Here is a 24,338-nt window from a genome sequence, read left to right on the forward strand (position 1 = left end):
TTCTCATTAGAACTTGGCTATATCTCTGTTGAGGCCTATTTGAGGTTATTCCAATTAAAATACTCGCTTAAACCAATATATGGTGGTGAGTCTCTAGTCCAGCATGTATTGATAGACAATTATAGTTTCCTCTGGAGGAATCAAATTATATCTGACCTGGTTTACTGATATAATTTACTGTGGACTTATCCCCCAGTCTTCTATGCTGGGTTTAGGTAAAGCGTAGACTGAGGGATGTGGTGGCTCAGTGAGTTAGGACGCTGAGCTTGTCGATCTGAAGGTCGGCAGTTTGGCAGGTCAAATCCCAAGTGCCGCGTAACAGAGTGAGCGCCTGTTATTCGTCCCAGCTTCTGCCAACCTAGCAGTTTGAAAGCACGTAAAAATGCAAGTAGAAAAATAGGAACCACTACGGTGGGAAGGTAACACCGTTCCGTGCGCCTTTGGCATCTAGTCATGCCGGCCACATGACCACTGAGACATCCTCGGACAAGCGCTGGCTCTTCGGCTTTGAAATGGAGATGAGCACCGGCCCCTAGAGTCGGAAACGACTAGCACGCATGTGCGGGGGAACCTTTACCTTTTACTAGACTGAGGTCAAGCAGGAAAAAATATCTTGATATACAAAGAGTTAACATATATAGTTAACATTTCACGTCAGTATTATAATGAGCTCACACATCAGTTTTTAAGATCCTCAAATATTTTTAGTGTATCCTTGTGCCGTAACAGAACAATGCTTACATTAGTGTGCTTGGATACCCTCAGTGATGTTGATGAGAGAATTTAATGCAGCTTGCTATTAAGGGTCCTTTTGCATATTTTCAGACCCTGAAATTGAGACAGTTGTGTATATACTCCTAAAATGAGCTATTTATCATTTGTGAAGGACCAAATTAATCATGAATTATTTGGACTTGTTCCAACAGGCAGTTGTACATTTCCTGCTAAATGACCAGTACTATGAAGCTTCCCCCAAAGAGCAAATTTTGTGCTACAGCAATAGCTTTAGAAGTTGCTGGACATAGCCTACATATGCTTCATTTCTGATATAAACGTTTTTTAAGTGATATGGTTTGTATTTTATCTGTATTTTAGTGTCTGTGAAGAGAAATAAATAATTCCTATCTATAGGGAAGATTACCCAATGAGCATATCAGACACACATCTCTTTCTCTTGTACCATCTGAGTATAAGTTTTGAAAAATCTGCTTAAGATGTAACCCACAGTAGGGGAAAGAAACATTAACCTCTAAACAGAGGAAGTGCAGTTAGAGTGAGGAACTGAAAAAGTCTGTGCAAAGCACTGCCCTACGCCTTCACCATCTTGCTCATTTCCCCTTCTATTACTCAACAAACCTGCTTCTCTACTAGAGATTCGGTCAAGAAGACCCAGTGGCAACAGGCCATGGATGATTTAGGTAAGTGATTCTTTTTTTTAGTATAGCAAAAGAATAAAGACTGCAGAGATGGGTTTGTAATTGTATGACAAAGGGGTTCATCTTATGCAGAATGGGACAAACAGAGAACTGAAGACGGCAAGGAGATCTTGAACCCAAGGCAGAGGCTTTGTTCCTCTAGCTGCTGCTTAATGGGTATACAGTTCTCTCCTCAAACCATAATGGTTGGATTGCTGTAAACCACGGCAACCTATTTGGTTTCTGTTATACGTAAAAGTGAATTCACACTGAAATAATGTTGGAGGAACCAAGAACCTAATTTAAGAGTAGAAACGGATGAAGTTTATTTTTTAAATTTTAAATCAGGATTTTTCTTCTATGAGATTATATTTAAAATGTGATAACATAGTGCAATAAGTAGAAAATTATTTAGGCAGGGGAAAAACACATGTAAATTGTTAAAAGAACAAACATTTCATCATCAAAGTAGAACTAGGAAAATATATAGAATTATGTTTTTAAATTTGATCCTGCTGTGCTAGTCCTCATACATATCAAAGAGGTTGGAGTCCCTCTAGGTATTTCTCTTGAAGACTACAACATTTTAGTACACATTTTTTTAATGTTTTCAACATCATAATTTCTATCATTTTTTATGTTATATCCAACGTGCCCTTACATCTTGCATGCTGGTAGTCCTATATACTCGTACAACTTTTTATACTTTTTAAAAGATGAAAAGTGAACAAATCTGTGACCAACAATCCCATTCCTGATTTAAAAATAGTTACTATCATCCTTGTAATGCAATAATACCACTAACGGTGACTTACCAGTATTTTAAAGTGCAATTATTATATTAAAGAGACTTAGGAAGGAAGTGCCACTTCTGTTCCACCAAAATCATTTTGGAATTAGCAATCAGCTACATGATGTTATTGGTGGGCAAGGAGCATATGATATGAAGATGAAACAAGCAGCCTTCGTTAATCCAATTTTGTCAGAAGGATTTTTTTAAAACTTTCAGTTTGATGAGTGCAATACCGTAGCAGCAGGTTTTTGTTGTACCAAGGAATTCAGATCTGTTACAATTATTAACACCGTTGCTCATAATGTGGGATAAAGAAGTGTCATGACACACTTCCTATAGTCTCTTTGCACTCTTTTTTGAAGCTTGATCAAGAACTAAAATGTTCCATGCTAATTGAGATGAATACAATGGTCACAGTAGTAAAAACTAAAGAGAGGTTGAGGAGGATAAACAAAAATCAAAGAAACCAGCTTAGAACTGATTATTTATTATACTGATTTATATAACCACCCACTTTCCAAATTGTAAGTCTGGGCAGTGACCAGAGTTGGCACTCTCTGAGTTCCTTCAATTAAACAATGTCATTTACTGGGCTTTGGAAGTGCACCATCTCTGTAGTGGTTCCTCCCAAGTTTTGGATGGCCCCCATTCTGCTGTTGTTTACAAAAGTCTTGAGTACCTGGCTCTTCACCCAATCCTTTCGGTGAGGGAGAGTGGCTCCCCTTGCTTCATTGCACTTGCCATCTTTTATCTTTTATTGATTTTTTTTGGTAATTTCTTTGTTTAATTGTGAGACATCCAGAATTGTTGAGTTGGATAGTGTACAAATTTAATACAAGCATTATTTTAAAATATTTTGATTCTATAATATATGTGGATTTATAGGATTAATCATTACTTATACAACATGATGTATTTGCTACTTAGCCAGCATTTACAAGCCAGATCAAAATTTTACAGTCTTCAGAAGTGAGGATATATTATCAGAAGATTTCTTCAGTCTAAAAAAATAGCTGCAAGTCCTTAAAGTAATCAGAAACAACTGGCAAGAAGAACCTTTAAAGTAATGGGATTTATTGAGATATGAAAGTGGTTTGATAACAACCACATGTCAGCCTCAATCAATATATCAACACTCAAGCTACCAGTATATATGGTGTTTACAAGGGTCTTGCAGTCTAAAACAGACAAATAGGTTAAATTTGCAAGTAGGGTACATAGTTTTTATGTTTTTCCTGTTCCTAGCTTTTCATTGTGTCTTCACACACAGAAGGATGTCTGTGTGAATGCTAAATTTTATTGCCTCCGAAGAACTAGGTACATACTTCCATACGTGGTGGTCCTGTAGCAAATCACAAAGATTTTGGAAAATGATTTGGACATGGCTGAAAGAAATATTAAGACAAGAAGTTGAGTTTAGTCCAGAATTTTTCTTATTGGGCATAACAAAAGAGAAATACCCTAAAGACGAGTTGTATCTGATGATTCACATTATTACAGCAGCAAGAATGTCATTTGCTCAAAACTGGAAAAGGAATGAAATCCCAGTAGAAAATGAGGTAATTAGGAAAATTTGGGAATGCGCAGAAATGGATAAATTAACTCTGGAATTTCAAAATAAAGATCAATCAGATTACTACAGAATTTGGAATAAATTTTATCTTTGGCAGGAACAAAAGGAAGGTCTCTTTTAGGTCTTACAGATTGGTTCACTAAGTATTGTATTATACTTAACTGATTTGTATCTTAAGCGTATTTAAGTGTATTTTACATATATATATATATATATATATATATATATATATATATATATATATATATATATATATATATATATATATATATATATGAATATTGTAGACAAGAAGGTTTGTCAGTCCGTTTGTACCGTGTCCAATGTTTTTAAATAATAAATTTAATAAAATATATTAAAAAAACAATTTTATTGCCTCTCTTTCTTGTGTTTTTCTACTGCATCATAGTAATTTAGTATAATCTTTTGGTTCTACTTAGCTTTTAGATCCAACTTTTTCTGTGAATACATTCATTCTGGGAAGGATATAATAATCCTTAAATTGATGAGCAATTCTTTTTTGCCTCTCTGTTACAAGATATAGTTTGTTTTTTTCTATAGTGGCAGCAGTCTGGAATAGCAAGAGGTCTTTTCCTACACTTCTGTTTGCCCCATCGTAGACCATCTTAGATCAAGGAGATGTCTAATAGCAATATTGTAGTTTTACAGATTCGGTAGGGTTATTTTGCTGCCAAAGAATTCACCGTGAGATGGGATGCACGTACCAAAGGGCTGGTAGAAAACCAAGATAAAAAGACAGAAACATTTAAACCATAATGGTTTTGTTTAGATGCTTTATTGGCAGAACTGGAACAAACCACGCAGAGCCTGTGTGTGAATGACTCAGACCCAAATGTTTGCTTTCTTCTGGAGCGTGACAACAAACCAAAATCAGTGGCAGCAACAACAGAAAGCCATCCTACCCATCACCCAAAATTAACACCTCAAGAAGCCAAAAAGGTATTTTCTTTAAGATATATAAGTCTTAGGAAGTTAAAAGTTATGAAAGGAAGTGCTCACAAATTGGACCCTACTAGAAAATTAATTCCAGCCCTTGGATCAGCCCTGTTCTGATGTATAAAATATTCTTTACTGAGAAGTCCATTTGCTTGCCTTTCTCTCCAATTTGTATCTGGAACACAGTTGACCATTACAACATGTAGAAGAACTGGTTCCAGAATGGGAGATGATAGTTTAGACTAGAGGCTGCTTTAGAAGAATAAGGCAGTGCAACATTTTCTGAATGGCTGAAGTTAGCACGATAATAATCAGAAACCAAGCATTTTCTTTAGGCAGTATTCTTACACATAACTGCTGTGTATATTTTTCCAGGTAGAACCAGCACATGATGTTCAAACCCATAAAGAAGATGCAGATAATATTTACAGGTAACTATTATTACAGGAAAAAAAGATAAACAGACCTCAAATTATTCTACTGTTTTGCATTTCATGTCTTCTAAAGCTGTGTCACTGTCCTCATTTCTCTATGCTTGCTAAAGAAATTAGAAAGATCGATTTCATTACAAAAAGCTCATTTCCAGACTGTAACATGACATTTTAATCACTTTCCCAGGGATTAAATAAAGGTTTCTTAGCACATTCATCAATGTAAGAATGTCTGTTTTTTTACCCAATAGAGCCTATCTATAGGTTGGAGTTACCAAGGCACATTTTGCATTTTCATAGAATGTTGTGGCACCTTATTGAAATGGGATGGAGCTTGCCCAATAAAAAATGTGTGCTAGAGTGTGTTTGGCCAGTTATATACACAAAAGGTTATCAATTCTCCCTAGCCATTAATTCTAGGTTACTCACAATCAGCTTCTAGTAGGATGCTACAATTGAGCCACTTTATTTCAGTTTCTGAGTGTTAACATTACCAAACCAATGATTATAACATTAATTAAAAATTAATTAATTAAATAAAATAGAATTGTTGGTATTTTAAATACCATTTAATATTTATCTGTACAATACTCACAAGGCTAAATGTAAATATATTCTGAGTCAGAAATATAAAGCACTGGAAATTAGTCATCCTTATTTCCAAGAACCCTGGATGATTTAGTATATAATGTAATTCTTGGCTTTCAGTGTGAGTGAAAATTATACTGGATTTTTTTATTATTATCATCCATAATATACACTTATGCCATCTAACCAGAATATTTTAGGGTGACTTAAATTAATAAATTAAACATTAGCATAAAAATTGAGTGTTGCAACTCAATATTTTTTCTTCATAATGAAAGTTTCAACTGCTTTATAAAAAGAATATTTTCATTTGCCAGTTCATTGCTTAAGGATGATGAGCAAAAGACAGATAAATTGTTGTTTTATTTTTTTTTATTTTTATTTTTTATTTTAATCCCATTTATATCCCGCCCTTCTCCGAAGACTCAGGGAGGCTTACAATTTAAGCACAAACCAATGTGCTTAGCAATAGCCTTCATTCTATGTATATGCCTGCTTATTAGGGCTTTCGCCCCCCCCCAAGCGGCATTATTACAAAGTCAGCTTATTGCCCCCAACAATCTGGGTCCTCATTTTACCTACCTTGGAAGGATGGAAGGCTGAGTCAACCTTGAGCCTGGTGGGACGCGAACCTGCACTAATTGCAGGCAGCTGGTGTTACTTAAGGAGGTATTAGCCCACTGCTCCACCAAGGCTCCTGTTGTTGTTGTTAGCTGCGAAGTCGTGTCCAACCCATCGCGACCCTATGGACAACGTTCCTCCAGGCCTTCCTGTCCTCTACCGTCTTCTGGAGTCCATTTAAGCTCACACCTACTGCTTCAGTGACTCCATCCAGCCACCTCATTCTCTGTCGTCCCCTTCTTCTATTGCCCTCAATCTTTTCCAGCATTAGGCTCTTCTCCAGTGAGTCCTTCCTTCTCATTAGGTGGCCAAAGTATTTGAGTTTTAGCTTCAGGATCTGGCCTTCTAAAGAGCAGTCAGGGTTGATCTCCTCTAGGACTGTCCGGTTTGATCGCCTTGCAGTCCAAGGGACTCGCAGGAGTCTTCTCCAGCACCATAGTTCAAAGGCCTCCATTCTTTGGCGCTCAGCCTTTTTTATGGTCCAACTTTCACTGCCATACATTGTAACTGGACAGATAAATTAAATGACATGAAAATGTGTCGTCTCCACATGTTGCATTACATTTCTGCAGCATTTCACAAATTGGGCTGTCTTACACATGCATGCAATCTGTCTGTACTGTATAGAAAATGGGAAATCAGTAAGAGGTCCGGCAGAATTATTGCTTGCCTAATACAAATACAATAGAACAGCAAATAAATCACAGGTTTTGCCATTTATACATTTGAGCCATATTCTGAGGTGAACTTTTGAGATCAATAAGTAAATAACTGAAATAGTGGGTTGCTTTTTGAGCAGGTATTATATATATAATGACAGGATGATAGTATATGCAAGAGTTTAAAGGTTTACTTTTTATTCCTTTCACTTGGTCGATCATAAATATTTCTCTTTTTTGTAGCAAAATTTTATCTTCACAGCCAACAGTGTCCTCCTCATCTTCTACCTCAATTGCTCAGGAACTGGATGATATTTTGGCTTGCTTAGGAACAATCCAATCCAAGGTGAATAATGGGATTTTAACCTAAATAAATTTTGAAATGAAAACTGATTGTTTATACAAGCAGTAATAAACTCCCAATTCTAGGAGTCGAAGTCCATATATATTGAATTTGTCCAAGGTTGAAAAACACTGACAAATAAATTAAGGAAAGATGGAGCTTGCCTACATTCAAGTCAGCTTGCATACTTGAAATACACATTGACAGGAAAAAAATCATAAAGCGTTTAAAAATACTTAAGAAGTGAAAATGGAGGCTATCATGAGTACTATTATTCTGAATGTCTTTAAATTACTTCTCAAGATGGTTGAGTATATCCTATGCTTCTGTATATATCTAGTTTATTTTATGACTGCATGTTGTTCTTGGCTTTTTTTTCTTGGTCCTATGTCTTTGATCACTGCAACCTCCCTGACTGCCTTTGCTTCAGATCTGGAAAAGAACTGTAGGACGGGATTTTCGTAACATCATCTTGGTAGTTTGAACACAGGAAGTTAGGGGAGTGAAAAGCCTTGTACAGATGAGTGTACAAAATAAAACAGAACATAAACCATGTCCTTACTGTGTTATATAATTAAGACTTCTTAGATTTGCTATTCAAATGGAAAAGCATGGTTCTGTTTGTTCCAAATATTTTTTTCAGTAAAGAAAAGATGGGATATATATGTGAGAGTTATCAAGAATCAAGATCACATGAAGTATTAATACCACTTTACAATGCCTTGGTAAGGCCACACCTGGAATATTGCATCCAGTTTTGGTCACCACGATGTAAAAAAGATGTTGAGACTCTAGAAAGGGTACAAAGAAGAGCAACAAAGATGATTGAGGGACTGGAGGCTAAATCATATAGGGAACGGTTGCTGGAATTGGGTATGTGTAGTTTAAAGAAGAGAAGGGTGAGGGGTGACATGATAGCAGTGTTCCAATATCTCAGGGGCTGCCACAAAGAAGAGGGAGTCAAGCTATTCTCCAAAGCTCCCGAAGGCAGGACAAGAAGCAATGGATGGAAACTAGTCAAGGAGAGAAGCAACCTAGAACCAAGGAGAAACTTCCTGATAGAACAATTAACCAGTGGAACAACCTGCCTCCAGAAGTGGTGAATGCTGGAAGTTTTTAAGAAGAGACTGGACAGCCATTTGCCTGAAATGGTATAGGGTTTCCTGCCTGAGCAGGGGGTTGGACTAGATGACCTCCAAGGTCCCTTTCACTTCTTCTTCTTCTTCTTCTTCTTCTTCTTCTTCTTCTTCTTCTTCTTCTTCTTCTTCTTCTTCTTCTTCTTCTTCTTCTTCTTCTTCTTCTTCTTCTTCATTATTATTATTATTATTATTATTATTATTATTATTATTATTATTATTATTCATCTAAAATGTTTTATAAAAGTGTGTGTATGTTGCAGGTTAATAGATCAATTAAAACCTGTTCTGGAAGCAGAGGAAGCTACACAAAAAGGTAGAGAACTGCAAATTATTTGTTCTCCTGCAGGTCTCAGATGGCCTGCCCACCTCTGGCCAGTCAACATCAGCAGAAGGGAATACCACTGACAACCTAGACAGCATGTTGAAGAGTTTGACTCATGATATGCAGGACCTTGGTGTTGCTACTGTGCCTAAGGGCAACTGTGCCTTTTGCCACAAACCTATTGCTGGAAAGGTAAGCATGGGGATGGGAATTGTGGATCTAGCTATGTGCTCTTTTTACCATTCTCAGTCTCACCGAGGTTGCTACAATCAATTGCTTATTTGTCTCACTTTTAAACTGCATGGCGTATATAGCTAAGAAGGCAAATTAGAGGTCTTCTTTTGCAATGTTATTACTGGGAATCTTTATGTCTTAGCCTAAAGAGATTCTCTTGCTCGCTAAGCCAATGCGGGGAGATTGATGTGAAACAGAGCATCTTTAAGAATATGTAGCTTCTGTGTAGAGAAAGAAGTATCTATATCCAATATACTCAACTAAATTTTTAATGAATTCTAGGTGGTTACAGCTCTGGGAAAGATATGGCATCCTGAACACTTCACATGTACTCACTGTGGAACGGAAATGGGTTCCCGGCCATTCTTTGAGCGGGACAACAAAGCTTACTGCCAAGAAGATTACCATCAGCTCTTCTCTCCTCGCTGTGCTTACTGTACTGCACCTATCAAAGAGGTATGGATCACTGTTTCTGCCTTCTGATGATCAACTACCTTCATTGTAAGGACCCACTTCAAAACCTCATCCCAAGAATGCAGGACTCTTGGAACAACTCCATTCCAAAAGGAAATTTTATTAGGAGAAGCTGACAGCAGGCAAAGAAGGCAGGATCTGAAGGTTTCCCACCCAGATCAATAGGTTAAAAGAGCATCAAGCAAACCCCACCCCAATAGTTCATCCAGTCAGTTCAAATGAGCCAATCCTAGATGTTGTCTGCTGTGGGAACGAAGCTGATAATGGTGTCTGTTCCCATGCTTGTGAAGATGTTGTTGGGTCTTCGCACCTTCTCTTCCATAGCGAGAGATAAGCCAGATGGCCAGAGGCACATTCCTTTCTCACCCCAGGTTGACAAGGGGGAACAGTTCAAAGAGCAAACAGATAGGAAAGGCAGAGAGGATACATTCTAGCTAAACAAAAGGAGAAATGATGCATTCCCTAGAGCCTCCCCCCTCCCACCAGGAGAATGACAGAACCCACAGGAAGAAACCGAAAGAGAACAGAACTAATTCCACCCCCCCCCGCAAACAAAGAAATGGGTTCTGACATTCATAACTGGTCCTAAATATTAGCTATCTGTGGCTAAAGATAAAATGATGCCACCCTCCCTGTTCCATGTACCAAAGATGCCCATGCATCAGTGGAATTGCACTTTCAGCACTAAGGATGCTTTTGTCAAATCTGGTCATCTAGCTGAAGGTCTGCAAGATAGGCTGCAATTCAGCACCTCACGGCTGTCCTCTATGATCTGCCCATTAATGTAGATCAGACATGTCAAACTCGCAACGTCACATGATGTCGCACGACATATCGGGACTGTTTTGCCGTTGCTGGCAATGGGGTGGGCACGGGTTCCGTGTGACGCATCCGGCCTGCAGGCCAGCAGTTTGACACCCCTGATGTAGATGTTTCTGTTTGTCTACTGGAAGCTTTGTACTTGAATTTTCCCTGTTTCAGAGTAGGGCAAGCTGGGGATATACCTTTCGTGCCTGCCATCTTTTCTTTCTCATATATACTGGTAACACTATTCCAGTAAAGCTTTCTTGTTTTCTTTGCAGAAACTCCTAACAGCTATGGATCAGACTTGGCACCCTGAGCATTTTTTTTGTACACATTGTGGGACTGTGTTTGGTGATGGTGGTGAGTCATTATTTCTCAGAGTTCCTGACCTAGCTTTTGCAAGCTTGTTTAATGTCTATATCTATTGGTATAAATATAATCTAGGTCAGGGGTCGGCAACCGGAAAAAGGAAAAGAGCCACTGAGAACCGGTTCCATCACACAAACAAAAAAGTGGGAGCTGCAAAAAGTGCACACGTGTGCGTCCACTCACGCGCATGCGCAAAAAACATTTTGAGCATGCGCAAAATGGGCAGCACCTGCGCGGTGACAGGTCTCCCCTTTGGAGAGGTGCGCGCCGTCCCGTTCAGAGACCTGCCACGTTCGTCAAACATGGACGAACGTGGCAGCTGTGCAAACGGGACGCCGGCGGTTTGGAGAGTGCACGCGCACCTCTCCAAGCCTCCGCCGTCCCATCCGGAGACCTGCCACGTTTGTCAATCATGGACGAACGTGGCAGCTGTGCAAACGGGACATCGGCGGTTTGGAGAGTGCGCACGCACCTCTCCCAAGCCGCCGCCGTGACGTCCGGAGACCTGCCGTGTTCATCAAACATGGACGAATGCGGCAGCTGTGCAAACGGGACGGCGGAGGTTTGGAGAGGTGTTTGATGAACGCGGCAGGTCTCCGGACAGCGGCGGCCTGGGAGAGGTGCGTGCGCACTCTCCAAACCGCCGCCGTCACATTTGCACAGCTGCCGCGTTCGTCCATGTTTGACGAACGCAGCAGGTCTCCAAACGGGATGGCAGTGGCTTGGAGAGGTGCGCGTGCACCTCCGCCCTTCGGAAAGGTGCGTGCGCACCTCTCGGAATGGGCGGTGCCACTCTCCATTTGGAGAGGTGCGCGTGCACCACTGCCCGTTCGAAGAGGTGCGCGCGCACCGGGCGACTGGGAGCCGCAGGAGACGGCTCAAAGAGCCGCATGCGGCTCCGGAGCCGCGGGTTGCCGACCTGTGATCTAGGTAGATGAGTGTGAAACATTTCTAAGTAGAAGTATTCTTTCCCACAAATCTCTCATTCCTATTCTGCGGGAAGTGATTCAATATTATACACAAGCAAAGAAAAAATTGAGGATGCCTTGTGTGTGAACTTCCAAATGAGAAAAGGGATGGAGCATTTTTAAAGATGGAAAATGCCACTAGAAATTTGCCAGGAGGATGGAGTAAGGAATCTTGTTGAAAGATGCAAAAGTGGCTGCGAATAAATGCATGCTTCTGTCCACATTTGTTATATAGAAGTCAGAATTTTTATATTTCAGAAAAAATATACAAATGCAGAGGAAGTGGGGTGTTTACATGTACAATAAAACAGGAAAAGATAGAATCAAGAATGAATGAAAGAACAAATGAATGAATGAATACGTGAGTGAATGGGTGCTGAATGAATGTGGACTGGATTAAAAAATGAGAGTACTAAAGAAGTACCCGGTATCATAGTTTTCTTTGAATGCATTTTATCTCTCCTGAGTGTAAGCAATATACAGAGCATCAGAGGGGAGCACTGATTAAAGTGTTTCAATTTCATTTTTCCTGGATAGCATGTTGCAAATAATTATTTTTTTCTGCTTGACAAACAACAATCAGAAAAGCATCAGCACACTCACAGTGGGATTTGATGACAGACTAGCACTAATAGGACACCAGGAATTGAGGTCCAGTAATTAGCTCCTGGGGGGAACTCTGAGCCCATATCGGTAAATGCGGGTCCCCAAGCTCCTAATTAGAACTAAAATGCAAAAAGTTTTACAGGTCAGTTTAGAGATGAGCTGGATTCTATCTAAATTAAGTCTTTGAAACAACCCAAGGGCACTATTCGTTCTTTCTTGGCCATGCGGGAGGATTTCCCCTGAGCATTGCTCAGAGTTATTGCTTCATGCTTTCGGAAGCAACTTTCAGGACTTTATTGCATTGGCAGCGATTTCTTCATCTTTGGTGTGGTAACTCACTCCAATGCAATAAGTGCTTTGTGCAATTATGGACTGTTTCTCTTGCAGAATTGCAGAAGTTTAGCAAAATATTTATCTGACCCCATGGTGAACCCAATTATATTTTTACCAGTATGAATGTAGCAAGGTGGTTAGTGGCATGAGCAGGCGTGATTTGTACAACCATCATTCTCTTCTTGACTGTGGAAGCTCACATTGACTAGGTTGTTAATTCTGATTCGGCAGCAGAAACTTTTTATTTATTTAATCAAGTTTACTTATTTTATCTTAACATGTTTTATAAAGAGAAATACAGGTAGTCCTCAACTTATGACCACAATTGAGCCCAAAATTTTTGTTGCTAAGTGAGAGAGTTGTCAAGTGAGTTTTGCCCCATTTTATGACCTTTCTTGCCACAGTTGTTAAGTGAATCACTGCAGTTGTTAAGTTGTTATGTCAATCAGTTGCCAAGCATCTGAATTTTGATGACATGACTATGATGATCCTGCAATGGTTGTAAGTGTGAAAAATGGCCATAAATCACTTTTTCCAGTGCCATTTTAACTTCAGTCACTAAATGAACTGTTGTAAGTTGAGGACTACCTGTACAGAAAAATGGGGAAAAGAAAATATAAAAAAGAAAAACACTTTATTCCCCAAAAAATTATATTTGAAGTCAAGAAAAGTCCTTAAAATAGTCATTGTAATAATTGGTTTAATTTAACTGTTTTCCAGATTCTGCTCAAATCTGTCCAATAGGTTTTTGGTCCCAATTTTTGAAATAGAATTATTCCATAAATAACTATTTATCTAAATATTAATGAGCCTTAACATAAAAATCCAGCCTACAAACCAACAGAGCTCAAACATATCTAGCAGCTCACAGTCTCAGAAACAAAATACCCTTTTGACTGTGTCAAAATTAATGTAAATGAGCAAAACCTTTCCAATGAAGCCACCAAAAGTTGAGTCACTGCTGAATTTTCATTCCACATAGATATATACTGTAATGTAATAAAAAAATATAAGCTCAATTATATTTTTGAAAAGTTGCTAAATTAAAAGTACCTTCTTCAAGAGAATTTTTAATTAAGCCAATAAATTCTAGATGTTCTATTTTCTTATATAACTTTCCTCAACAATTTATCAATTTCAAGAAACTATTTATTTGGAATTAACATTGAAATTGTCAGGCATGAGAAACCAGGTGCACACATGAGCATTCAATTTAGCTGATTTATTGCTAAAAACCTATGCACAGAAATGTTCTCAACTAACAGTCTGCACCTAGTTAGAGCTAAGTAAGTTTCAGTGGGGTCTGGATGCAGTTCATTTGAGGTTACATAAAGACTAAACCGGGGGTGTCAAACTCGCAATGTCACATGACGTGTCATGACGTATTGCGACTTTTTCCCCATTGCCGGAGCTGGGGTGGCCGCGGTTTTGGCATGATGCATCTGGCCTGCGGGCCAGCAATTTGAAACCCCTGCTCTAAACTGATCCCTCTTTTTACCCCTTCCCCAGGTAATCCTGACAACTATCATCCTGTAACTCAAGTGCATCTAAAATCAGTTGGTTTGTGATAACTCTTGCACAGGGTTGCCAATAATAAATTTCCATCCACTTAATAATAGGAATCAGGAACTCATATCTACACATTAGCCGCATAAGATAATTAATCCAGGCCATAACAAGAGCTTTTACAGAATCTAAAAACACAGTACAGCAGAGTCTGTTGTACCTTGAGTTGAATCCAAAATATCATTAATAAAGATAAATGACCTGATATCTATTTTTGTCATGACGCTTCATAAGTAATTATGCTCTTAAATTTAGAAGACCAATTTATTAGCCTTAGAACTTGTGTTAATCTTCTCTTGAGCAGGTTTTATATCACTATATACAGTGATATACTGTACTTGCGTACAGTCACCCATGCGCTCGTGACCTCTCGTCTAGACTACTGTAATGCTCTCTACATGGGGCTGCCCTTGAAGTCCACTCGGAGGCTCCAACTGGTGCAGAATGCAGCCGCGCGAGTTGTACTGGGAGTTTCCTGATACTCCCATGTTACACCTTTGCTCCGCGAGCTGCATTGGCTGGCAGTTGTCCTCCGGGTGAGATTCAAGGTGTTGGTAATGACTTACAAAGCCCTACATGGCATGGGTCCGGATTACCTACGGCAACACCTGCGGCCGGCGTCAACTTCCCTCCGTCCAGTGCGCTCCCACAGAGAGGGCCTCCTCAGGGTGCCTCCAATCAAAGAATGTCGATTGGTGGCCCCCAGGGGGAGGGTGTTCTCTGTGGGCGCGCCAGATCTGTGGAACCGCTTGCCGGTTGAGCTCCGGATGGCCCCCGACCTTCGCTCCTTCTGGCGCGATCTAAAAACGTATCTATTTGAGCAATCGGACCTGGTTTGATGGGTTAGGGTTGGGGTTTTAATATGTTTTTTAATTATTGTTTTAAAATTGGGCATTATATTTAATCGTTTTTTAACTTTTGTATTCTGTTTTTATATTTATTGCCCTGTACACCGCCCTGAGTCCTTCGGGAGAAGGGCGGTATAAAAATATAATAAATAAATAAATAAATAAATACTATCATAGCTATTTACTCAGCAATTCCTTTGTCACTGTTTTCCTTGAAATCTGCATCATTGGGATCACTGTAGAAGTAGAAGTATCTAAGCTTAATAGAAGCTGTCTTTGGGAAATTCTGGTTGAGGTAACACCTTTTGCAGATATTACCCATTCCTAATCAAACGTTCTTATCTTTAGTATGAATGGCTTCAAAGGAAGAATTCAACAAACTTTAAAGAATAATATACCGGTATTCTAGATTCCTATGCGTAGCTTGAAGTTATGCCTTTTTTTGGCATAACAAGTACATTTTACATCCAATTGCTTCTTTCATGAACATCTCATTCATAACTTCTAATGTAATTGAGTAAATGCTGAAATAAGGATGTTCAGATCTGGTTAGTACTTCAGTTAAAAAAGACCAGCTGGAAAACTGAGGTCTATAGATCAGACAGAGCAATAATCAACCAATAAATCAATCCTGGAAAAAGACAATGACAATCCATTCCCATAGTACTGCCAAGAAAACTGAATACCCATATTCCTAAAGTCATCTGAAATCAGGCTTGATTTTTTTTTTGCACTGCACACAGTCTTAGTAACTGAGGGGAAACCTTGTTCACTCTAACCTTATAAGAATATTCTATAATCTTCCTGAGGCCTTAATAGCAAATTAAATCAATTTATCAAGGATGAGATCAATATAGGAAGACTTAAGGAAATTCACTGGAAACAGTGTATAAATGCCTTTTTAGAGATTTATTTATATTTATTTATATTTAAATTTATATACCGCCCTATTCCCGTAGGACTCAGGGTGGTTTACAGGGAAAATAAAAAGTTAAAATACATCATATACAATTAAAAACGATTAAAACTAAGATTAAATTAATCCCTGAACTTAACTAAAACCCCATTAATTAAATAATTAAAACCCCTCAGTCTGGGTCAGACAACTCAAAAAACCAAGTTTTCAAGTCCCTACGAAATGAGCGAAGGTCGGGGGCGGTCCTAAGCTCCGTGGGAAGCTGGTTCCAAAGGGCCGGCGCGCCCACAGAGAACGCCCTTCCCCTGGGGATAACCCGCCGGCATTCCCTAACCGGCGGTACCCTAAGAAGGCCCTCCCTGTGGGAGCGCACAGGACGATGGGAAGTTGATGCCGGCAGCAGGTGTTCCCTGTGGAGTCCAAAAAAAAAAAAGCTTTATAAACAATTATCTACCTAAAAACCCTCACACTATAGTTTCTCTAAACAAAATGTGCTATAAAATATCCCAAGCATTTAAGTACATAAGATTGGTAATAAACAAAACAATTTCCTTTTGTTAGCAGCAACTTGTAACTTTCACTTTCAAATTCTATATAAGGAAGTTTAGATCAATATGCCCTTGAGTTGGGCTACATGAAAACAGCCATGCATTTTTCTTGACTAGAGTACCAAAAGACAGTTGTCACTGCCTCTTAGAATAGTCTTCATCTTCTCAGTTTCATCTAAAAAGTAAATACGGTACTTAGCAAATTGAGCTGAATTCCTGATGACTGCATTCTTGCCGTTTTAAGTCCTGGGGTATCTGGGTAGTATCTCACTCAAATATTAAACATACTAATATTAACTTAGACGAGGTATTGCATCAGACATAGTATGAGAGATAGTAAGGTTTAGAGGAAATCAAATTGCAGATGTCCCTAATATCAAACTCTTATCTTTAATAACTTCTAATTTAAAACTCATCCTTGTTTTCTGCCTCAAAATCTTTTTTTAAAAAAAATCCTCCACTTTTCTGCATCACAGCAATTTGCCTTTAACTGTAGTTCCTGTGATGATTTTTTCTTTAAGCTAGGTAAGGAGTCTTAGGCTTTCTTGAAACAGAGCAAATCTAAAAATCTAATCTAAATGTTCATGTTTATCTATTTTGTATGAAAGATAAGGGGGCAGAACGTAATGTACCAGAATTCTGTCTAGAATGGTTCATCTGCACTGATAATATATCTGTTCTTGGCTTAACTTCCTGGAATCCTCTTGTGGTCATAAGAGCAAATCTTTTAGCCTTTACTTATTGATTCAGTAACTCTTAAACTTTCTGATGTAGCCAGCTAATGCAAAGAACCTACTCTGATTATAGAGCCTCCTGTTGAAAATATTTGTCACATAACGTCTTGTGAATGCACTTTCTTTATTATAGGTTTTGTAAATTAACATATGCATTAACAGATTAACAGCATGCTTGTATTTTTTGTTCAAACAAAGTATTTCATTTTATTTTATTTATTTTATTTTATTATATTTATATACCGCCCTTTCCCGAAGGACTCAGGGCGGATTAAAACAAAAAATACAAAAGTTAAAAACAATTAAAAAATCATATCCGTCCCTGAACAAATAAAACCCCAGTTAAAATTAAAATAAAAATTAAAATTCTCAGCCTGGGCCAGAGAGCTCGAAGAGCCAGGTCTTCAGGTCCCGGCGGAATGAACGGAGGTCGGGGGCAGTCCTAAGCTCCACTGGCAGCTGGTTCCAAAGGGCAGGCGCACCCACTGAGAAGGCGCTATCCCTGGGTGTTGTCCGCCAGCAATCTCTTACCGGTGGTACCCTGAGAAGACCCTCCCTGTGAGAGCGCACTGGACGAAGGGAGCTTGATGCCGGCAGCAAGTGTTCCCTCAGATATCCCGGACCCAAGCCATTTAGGGCTTTATAGGTCATCACCAGCACCTTGAATCTCACCTGGAGGGCAACCGGGAGCCAATGCAGCTCGCGGAGTAGAGGTGTTACATGGGAGTATCGGGAAACCCCCATCACAACTCGCGCGACCGCATTCTGCACCAGCTGAAGCCTCCGAGTGGTCCTCAAGGGCAGCCCCAAGTAGAGAGTGTTGCAGTAGTCTAAACGGGAGGTCACGAGCACATGAGTGACTGTGCGTAGGGCATCTCGGTCCAGATAGGGTTGCAACTGGCGCACCAGGCGAACCTGGGCAAAAGCCCCCCTGGTCACAGCTCCTATATGGTCTTCAAAATTGAGTCGTGAATCCAGGAGGACGCCCAAGTTCTGAGCTCTATCAACGGGGGGTAACACCTCACCCCCCCATCGTTAGAGATGGAATAGTCTGGTTAGCCCGAGATGCCGATATGCACAGCCACTCAGTCTTGGCAGGATTGAGACGAAGCCTGTTTCTCCCCATCCAGACCTGGACCGCCTCCAGGCAACGGGACATCACGGCGAGGGCATCGCTTGGTTGGTTCAGGGTGGAAAGAAAAAGTTGGGTATCATCAACGTACTGATGATACCCCACCCCGAAACCACGAATGATCTCACCCAGCGGCTTCATATAGATGTTGAACAGGAGGGGTGACAGAACCGACCCCTGAGGAACTCCACAAACGAGAGGCCTCGGGGCGGATCTCTGCCCTCCCGTCAACACCGACTGCGAACGGCCCAGGAGATAGGAGAACCACCATAAAACAGTGCCTCCCACTCCCAACCCCCTGAGACGCCGCAGTAGGATACCGTGGTATATTTTAGTACAACATAAAACCTTTACCTGGAGCAGAACTGGCTTGTAAAAAGTGGCCAGTTTTTTCCCCCCCTAGAAAATATAAAGCTCCATTATACTCACAAGGGTGCAGGAAAGCACATCAGTATCATTTTCTTTGTCCAGCTTGTTCGCCAATTCATAGAATGTATAGAAATCCCTCCATACTGAGTTTTTGCATACTACACAGACTCTCTACATACATTGGCCAAAATGAGATCTCAGAACATCCTGAGTCATGCTGCTCCACAGAGATCTGAGATGTCATTTTTGCCAGTTTATTGTGCCTTTTCTGTTTCATCTTAAAAGGCTACTCCGGTGAATCGGATTACAATAACATTTCTTTTATTAAGCTATGCAATGAAATAATACATAATAAATAATTATTAACAAATCATTAATTATTATTAATCAACAATAAATAATAAAGTTAAGACTTGGACTAGAAGACCTCTAAGGTCACTTCCAGTTCTCTTACTCTGTGTTCTGTAAGACAGTGTCATAATTCAGTCTTTAAACCTTGGCAACCAGCAGAAATATTTAGTCACTGTCTGTCTATCTAGCTATTTATATGGTATACAGAAGGTAACTATCCAAGGTACATTCTAGCTGGAGGTTCCTGGCTGCCTTTGGCTGAGAAACTCAGTCCTTATCAGTCTGGTTCCACGAGTACACCTCTTCTGGCTGTGAGTGGAGGCTCATCTGGAAATCGAGAACGAAAGGTGTGGCAAGAACATAGGGGCAGCTTCATTGCCTACCATACAGACACTGAAGTGCAGCCTTATGTGGCCATTTTGGACACTTTCTTCCCAGGAAGCAATCAAGCTACCATTATTCAAAACCCCCAGCAAATAAATAGACTTAGGGCAGATGTGGTCACGGTCACAATATTACACCCAACCTATAACCAAATTCTTTGCCCGCTTATTTCAATTCATCATCGCTCAGCCATAGCTATTTCATTACAGGTGTTATTTTCAGAACTAGGCTTTTTAATTTGTAAGTCATTTGTGCATGCATTAAAAATGTATTGCTTCTTTTATTGTATATTGTAGAATATCACAATCTATTTTAAATTTTTAAATGTTTAATATTCTGTAAAAATTACAGTGCCAAACTGTCAACCTTTAATCATAGATTACTTATAACATTCAATTTATCAATAGAAGAGTTATTATTAGTAGCACAACATACCGTATTTAATTTTTCCAGAACCAATAAAAATGTGATTCATCACTTAGAGAAGTCAGCATTCAAACTTTATTAGTCACTTTTTCCATAAGAACAATTAACCATACTTTTGCATGCCAATTATTCAATGACAGGTTATCTAGAAATTTCAGTTTTGAGCGAGCTTCAATTCTGCAGCCAGAAGTAAGAATACAATAAGCTACTTTTTATTTAGAATTATCTCCCTCAATAATACCGTATGTAATAATCACAATGTGATTATTCAATTCCACAGTGGGAATTGAACACATTCTACTTTTTGTTTAGTTATTATTCTTTTGTTTGTTGTTATTCTAACTTCTTTAAATAGTATCTTCCAGTAATTCACTACCTTTTCATAAGTCTACCACAACTGAAAAAAATGTTCCTTTCTGATTCCAAGCCCTATAACAATTTGATGAATGACTATGGATCATTCATGCTAGTTAGAGCTAAATGCCAGTAATGTAATACCTTCCACTGCATTTCTTGTATGGAAGCTAAGAGAAAGCCATTAATCACAGATTCCTTTCCACCAGTCTCTCAACTCTCCATCTCGCTTCTCTTCTTGTCTCTACCCTGTTTCTTCCTGCCTCTATGGCAGAACATGCAACTGTAAGAACTCATAAAAACAACTGTATGTCAAAATAGTTCTTGCTTTGTAGCAAGATCTTTAACAGATCATTGTTGAACTAGTCTGAAGATCAGGGACCACTCCTTTCCTACTGCTTTTCCAATCAAAGAGATAGCATGCCTTTGGGTCTGTGTGAGAGGAATTCACTGTTTTTAATTATTATCTTCCCAAACCTTCTCCTGTAGGTTTCCATGTGAAAGATGGAAAGCCATACTGCCAGAAAGATTTCGAAAGCATTTTTTCTCCCAAATGCAGAGGCTGTGATCGTCCTGTGATGAATCAATACTTGTCAGCTCTGAATGCTGTGTGGCACCCCGAATGTTTTGTGTGCAGAGTAAGTATGTAGAAGTATGGTAGCTATGCGATGGCATTGGGGTTAGTGGTACAGCCAATATTTAAGGGGCTCTAGATAGACTTTGGTCACAATCTTGAATATAATTAGACTTCTTAAATCTCAGCTAGCTAATTTGTTATTTGTATTTTGATATAGGAAAGTCTCTCAAGCTAAAAATATTAAAATCTGATATTAAACCTGTACTATAAAGCATGTATTTTTGTGCGTGTACACACATACCTACATGTATACACATACACATATATACCCTCTATACAAATATTGGTGGCAGCACGTTAATTTTGTTAAAAGTGGAAGATGCTCTGCAACACAGTTGAGTGTCTACATGTGGACTTGGATACCTGTACTGAAAAACCTTGGACAGGTTTAGCTACAGTATTTTTGTAAGCTTCTATCCTGGATGGGTTTATGTTTCAAACATAATTCCAAGAAGAAAATAATGAATTAGGGGGAAAAACAGCCAAACCTATTTATTTTAAATAGTAGTGGACTAGCAACCAATGTGCCCTTGCCCAATGCAGCATTGGGAAGAATCTAACCATATGCCAATCTCAGAAATATTTTTTATACCCTGACGCAGGCTCCTTTCGTGTATTTTCAGGATTGTTTCTGCAGTTTTACTGGCGGTTCTTTCTTCGAAATAAAAGGTCAGCCCTACTGTGAGCTTCACTATCATCATCATCAGGGAACAGTGTGCCATGGTTGTGAAAAACCTATTGTTGGGCGGTGCGTCAGTGCCATGGGGCACAAGTTTCACCCAGAGCACTTTGTTTGTGCCTTTTGCCTTACTCAGTTGCACAATGGTATTTTTCAGGAGCAGAATGGTAAAACCTACTGTCACTCTTGCTTTGAAAAACTCTTTGTTTAACTTAAAAGTATGCGAAACATTACTCTTCCCAAGAATGTTATTGCAAAACAAATACAAAAGCTGTAAGCCTCAGAACAATTCCTTGGTGTATAGAGCTTCCTGAGATTTTCTCTTGAGTAAACCCGCCCCCCCACCAAATTAGGCAACATTAAATATTATAACACACTATGTTTTCAAATTAATCAGCTGTTAGGCATGTATTCTTTGTGTTGAATTTAAATAACTTTACTAGAATTCATTATCTGGGTATTTGTGTTTTTTAGAAATATTAAGAGCAGCTTTTCTCTCTCTGTCCACACACACACACACACTAACACACACACACTAAAATGAAACAAAATAGTAGCTCTTCTTCTCTGAAAAGTTTTTGAGGTTTTTTTTCCAGCTGATAAGAACAAGTTGGTTTTTTAACCAATACATATTCATCTGCAGAAATATCTTTCATTATTTCTATATTTTTTTGTAACTAATAGCAGAAACCTATGTTGTCTTGAAGTAGATATGCTGCAAATTACAGAAAATCTTTCAAAAGTCAGGCTTACTTCCTGATCAGGGTGGATAAAACTGTTCTGAGTAGGATAATCTCATTTAAACTGCTATTTAGATGACAAGGGGAAGATATACCGATGCATCTTGAAGTCAATGGCTTTTTAATGCTAGACTTGTGCAAAATTGCATTACAGATGCACATATAGTCTGTGGAGTAAACAATATGGAAAGGGTGTACTTCTCCCTGTGCTACTCAGGCAGCAGAGTTCCATTAAGGTATCTTTTATAAAAATAGCTCATCTCTCAGGGTTAGTATCATAATGCCCTAGCAAAATCAGTCATCTATCTTTTTAATCTGCTAAATCTTATCTACAGTATGTGTGCAAGCAGCCTCTGTCCAGATTATTTGAATATTCATCCTCCCCTTAATTTTCTTAACTTGTCATACACAGCAATGAAGAATGTCTTTGTTATCTTCGCTTCTAAACAATTAAATGATACACAAATGATACACAAATAAATTTTATTTTCTTGTTGGTCATGTGTGTTTGATTTTTAGAACTACAGTATTTTGCATGCAAATCTGATTGATGCTAATCAGCATAAAAATAAGAAGTAGCCTTTCTACTATGTTACTATTAGGGTTGGCTCTAACAGCACAAATTTATCTAAAAAATAAAACTAGGAATGAAAGATCCAAAAGAGATGCAATAATTCAACAAGAATAATGTTAACAAGAAAACAAATGTAAAAATTAAATATAAAAGTAGAATCAATCACTGCATATCCTAATAAAAACAGAGTAGTCACAAAGTACATAACGGCATTCTTCAAGAAGTTGTTGAAATATTAAATACACATCATTTGTATTTATTTCATATAAATAATAAAATAATATCTGAGTCAATTCACCCAGCTTGCTTAATATGACATAAAGATGCCATGGGCTTTTTTGTCATAGAACACTCAGAACGGCGTTCCGGCACCTTTTTTTTTTTTTGCAAAAAAAGCTCCCTCTATTTGCTTTAGGAGTAGGCAATCTTGGCTCTTTTTTATAACTCATGGACTTCAATTCCCAGAAACCCTGAGCCAGCCACGCTGAGGGGAAAGAGAGAGGTTTCCAAGCTGAGCCATGCTGGCTCAGGAATTCTGGGAGTTGAAGTCCTTGAGTCATAAAAGAGCCAATTTTGCCTACCCTGCACTAGGGAGGACATTAAAATTATTTACAAGGATACTTCTTTAGGAACTAAACTTTTAGAATCTAAAACAGCTAATTCAAAAAACTCAACAGGAAAGAACCTCACATTTTTCATCTGCTTCTGTCTTTTGGAAGGTAAAATTAGATAACAAAACAATCTATTTCCTATGTTAACATCTCTGCAATGAAATCAATAAAGGTAACAGGAAAGAAATGAGAAACATTTTTCTCAATGTAATATGTCTAATTTAGCTGATGCTAGTAAAAAATAGTATCTTTTGTACATTCCTGAAAACTATTTTGAATCTATAACCATCTATTACAACTAAACCACTTTAAATTAAACAATTCTTAAGAATGAAATATTCTTAATTTGGACTTTACTTTTACTGTTTGGACTGTTGTGTGTTTTGGAAAATAGATTATTTAGAATCTAGTTATGTTGCAGTTCAGTCTTTAAATAATTAACCTAGTATATACATAACAATATATGATGTTTTCCATGGTGAGCTTAACATCAATAACAACATTTATTAAAAAGGCTAAAATAATTTCTGGTGGTATTATCTGTACATTAAAATTTTGTTTAGTCACAATCTTTCAAAAGATGTTATATATGTGCATAAGTGTAGTCTGTAGCATATGCCTTTTTAAAAATATCAAACATGCAAAGAAACAAAAATAAGTCCAAAATATCTGTATTACAGCCAGAAATGCCAACTTTGCAACCAATATTTCTCATCCATACGGCACCCTAAGGATATCTGCATACATGCAAATGCTTCTCTGGAATCAGTAACGCAGCAGAGGTTGCTTTTTCCTTCCAGTAACAGATTGCTGGGAAATACCAAACATGGCCTTGAGAAT

General features: G+C 38.6%; 1 protein-coding gene across 2 annotated transcripts; it reads left to right on the plus strand.

The window, feature by feature from the left end:
- Positions 1–1,374: 1,374 nt before the first annotated feature.
- Positions 1,375–22,809, plus strand: LPXN (leupaxin). 2 transcript variants are annotated; one of them, XM_083350298.1, is made up of 9 exons: positions 1,375–1,418; positions 4,572–4,741; positions 5,114–5,169; positions 7,281–7,383; positions 8,866–9,033; positions 9,358–9,531; positions 10,632–10,713; positions 20,747–20,895; positions 21,518–22,809. In XM_083350298.1, the coding sequence occupies exons 1-9, from the start codon at positions 1,406–1,408 to the stop codon at positions 21,782–21,784; spliced, it is 1,182 nt and encodes a 393-aa protein (XP_083206424.1). In that variant the 5' UTR covers positions 1,375–1,405; the 3' UTR covers positions 21,785–22,809. The 2 variants fall into 2 exon arrangements, with proteins under 2 accessions (XP_083206424.1, XP_083206425.1); XM_083350299.1 differs by lacking the exon at positions 5,114–5,169 and having other exon boundaries at positions 7,300–7,383.
- Positions 22,810–24,338: the final 1,529 nt, after the last annotated feature.

This window comes from Vipera ursinii (genome assembly GCF_947247035.1).
Source record: "Vipera ursinii genome assembly, chromosome: 1".
NCBI classification, from domain to species: Eukaryota; Metazoa; Chordata; class Lepidosauria; order Squamata; family Viperidae; genus Vipera; species Vipera ursinii.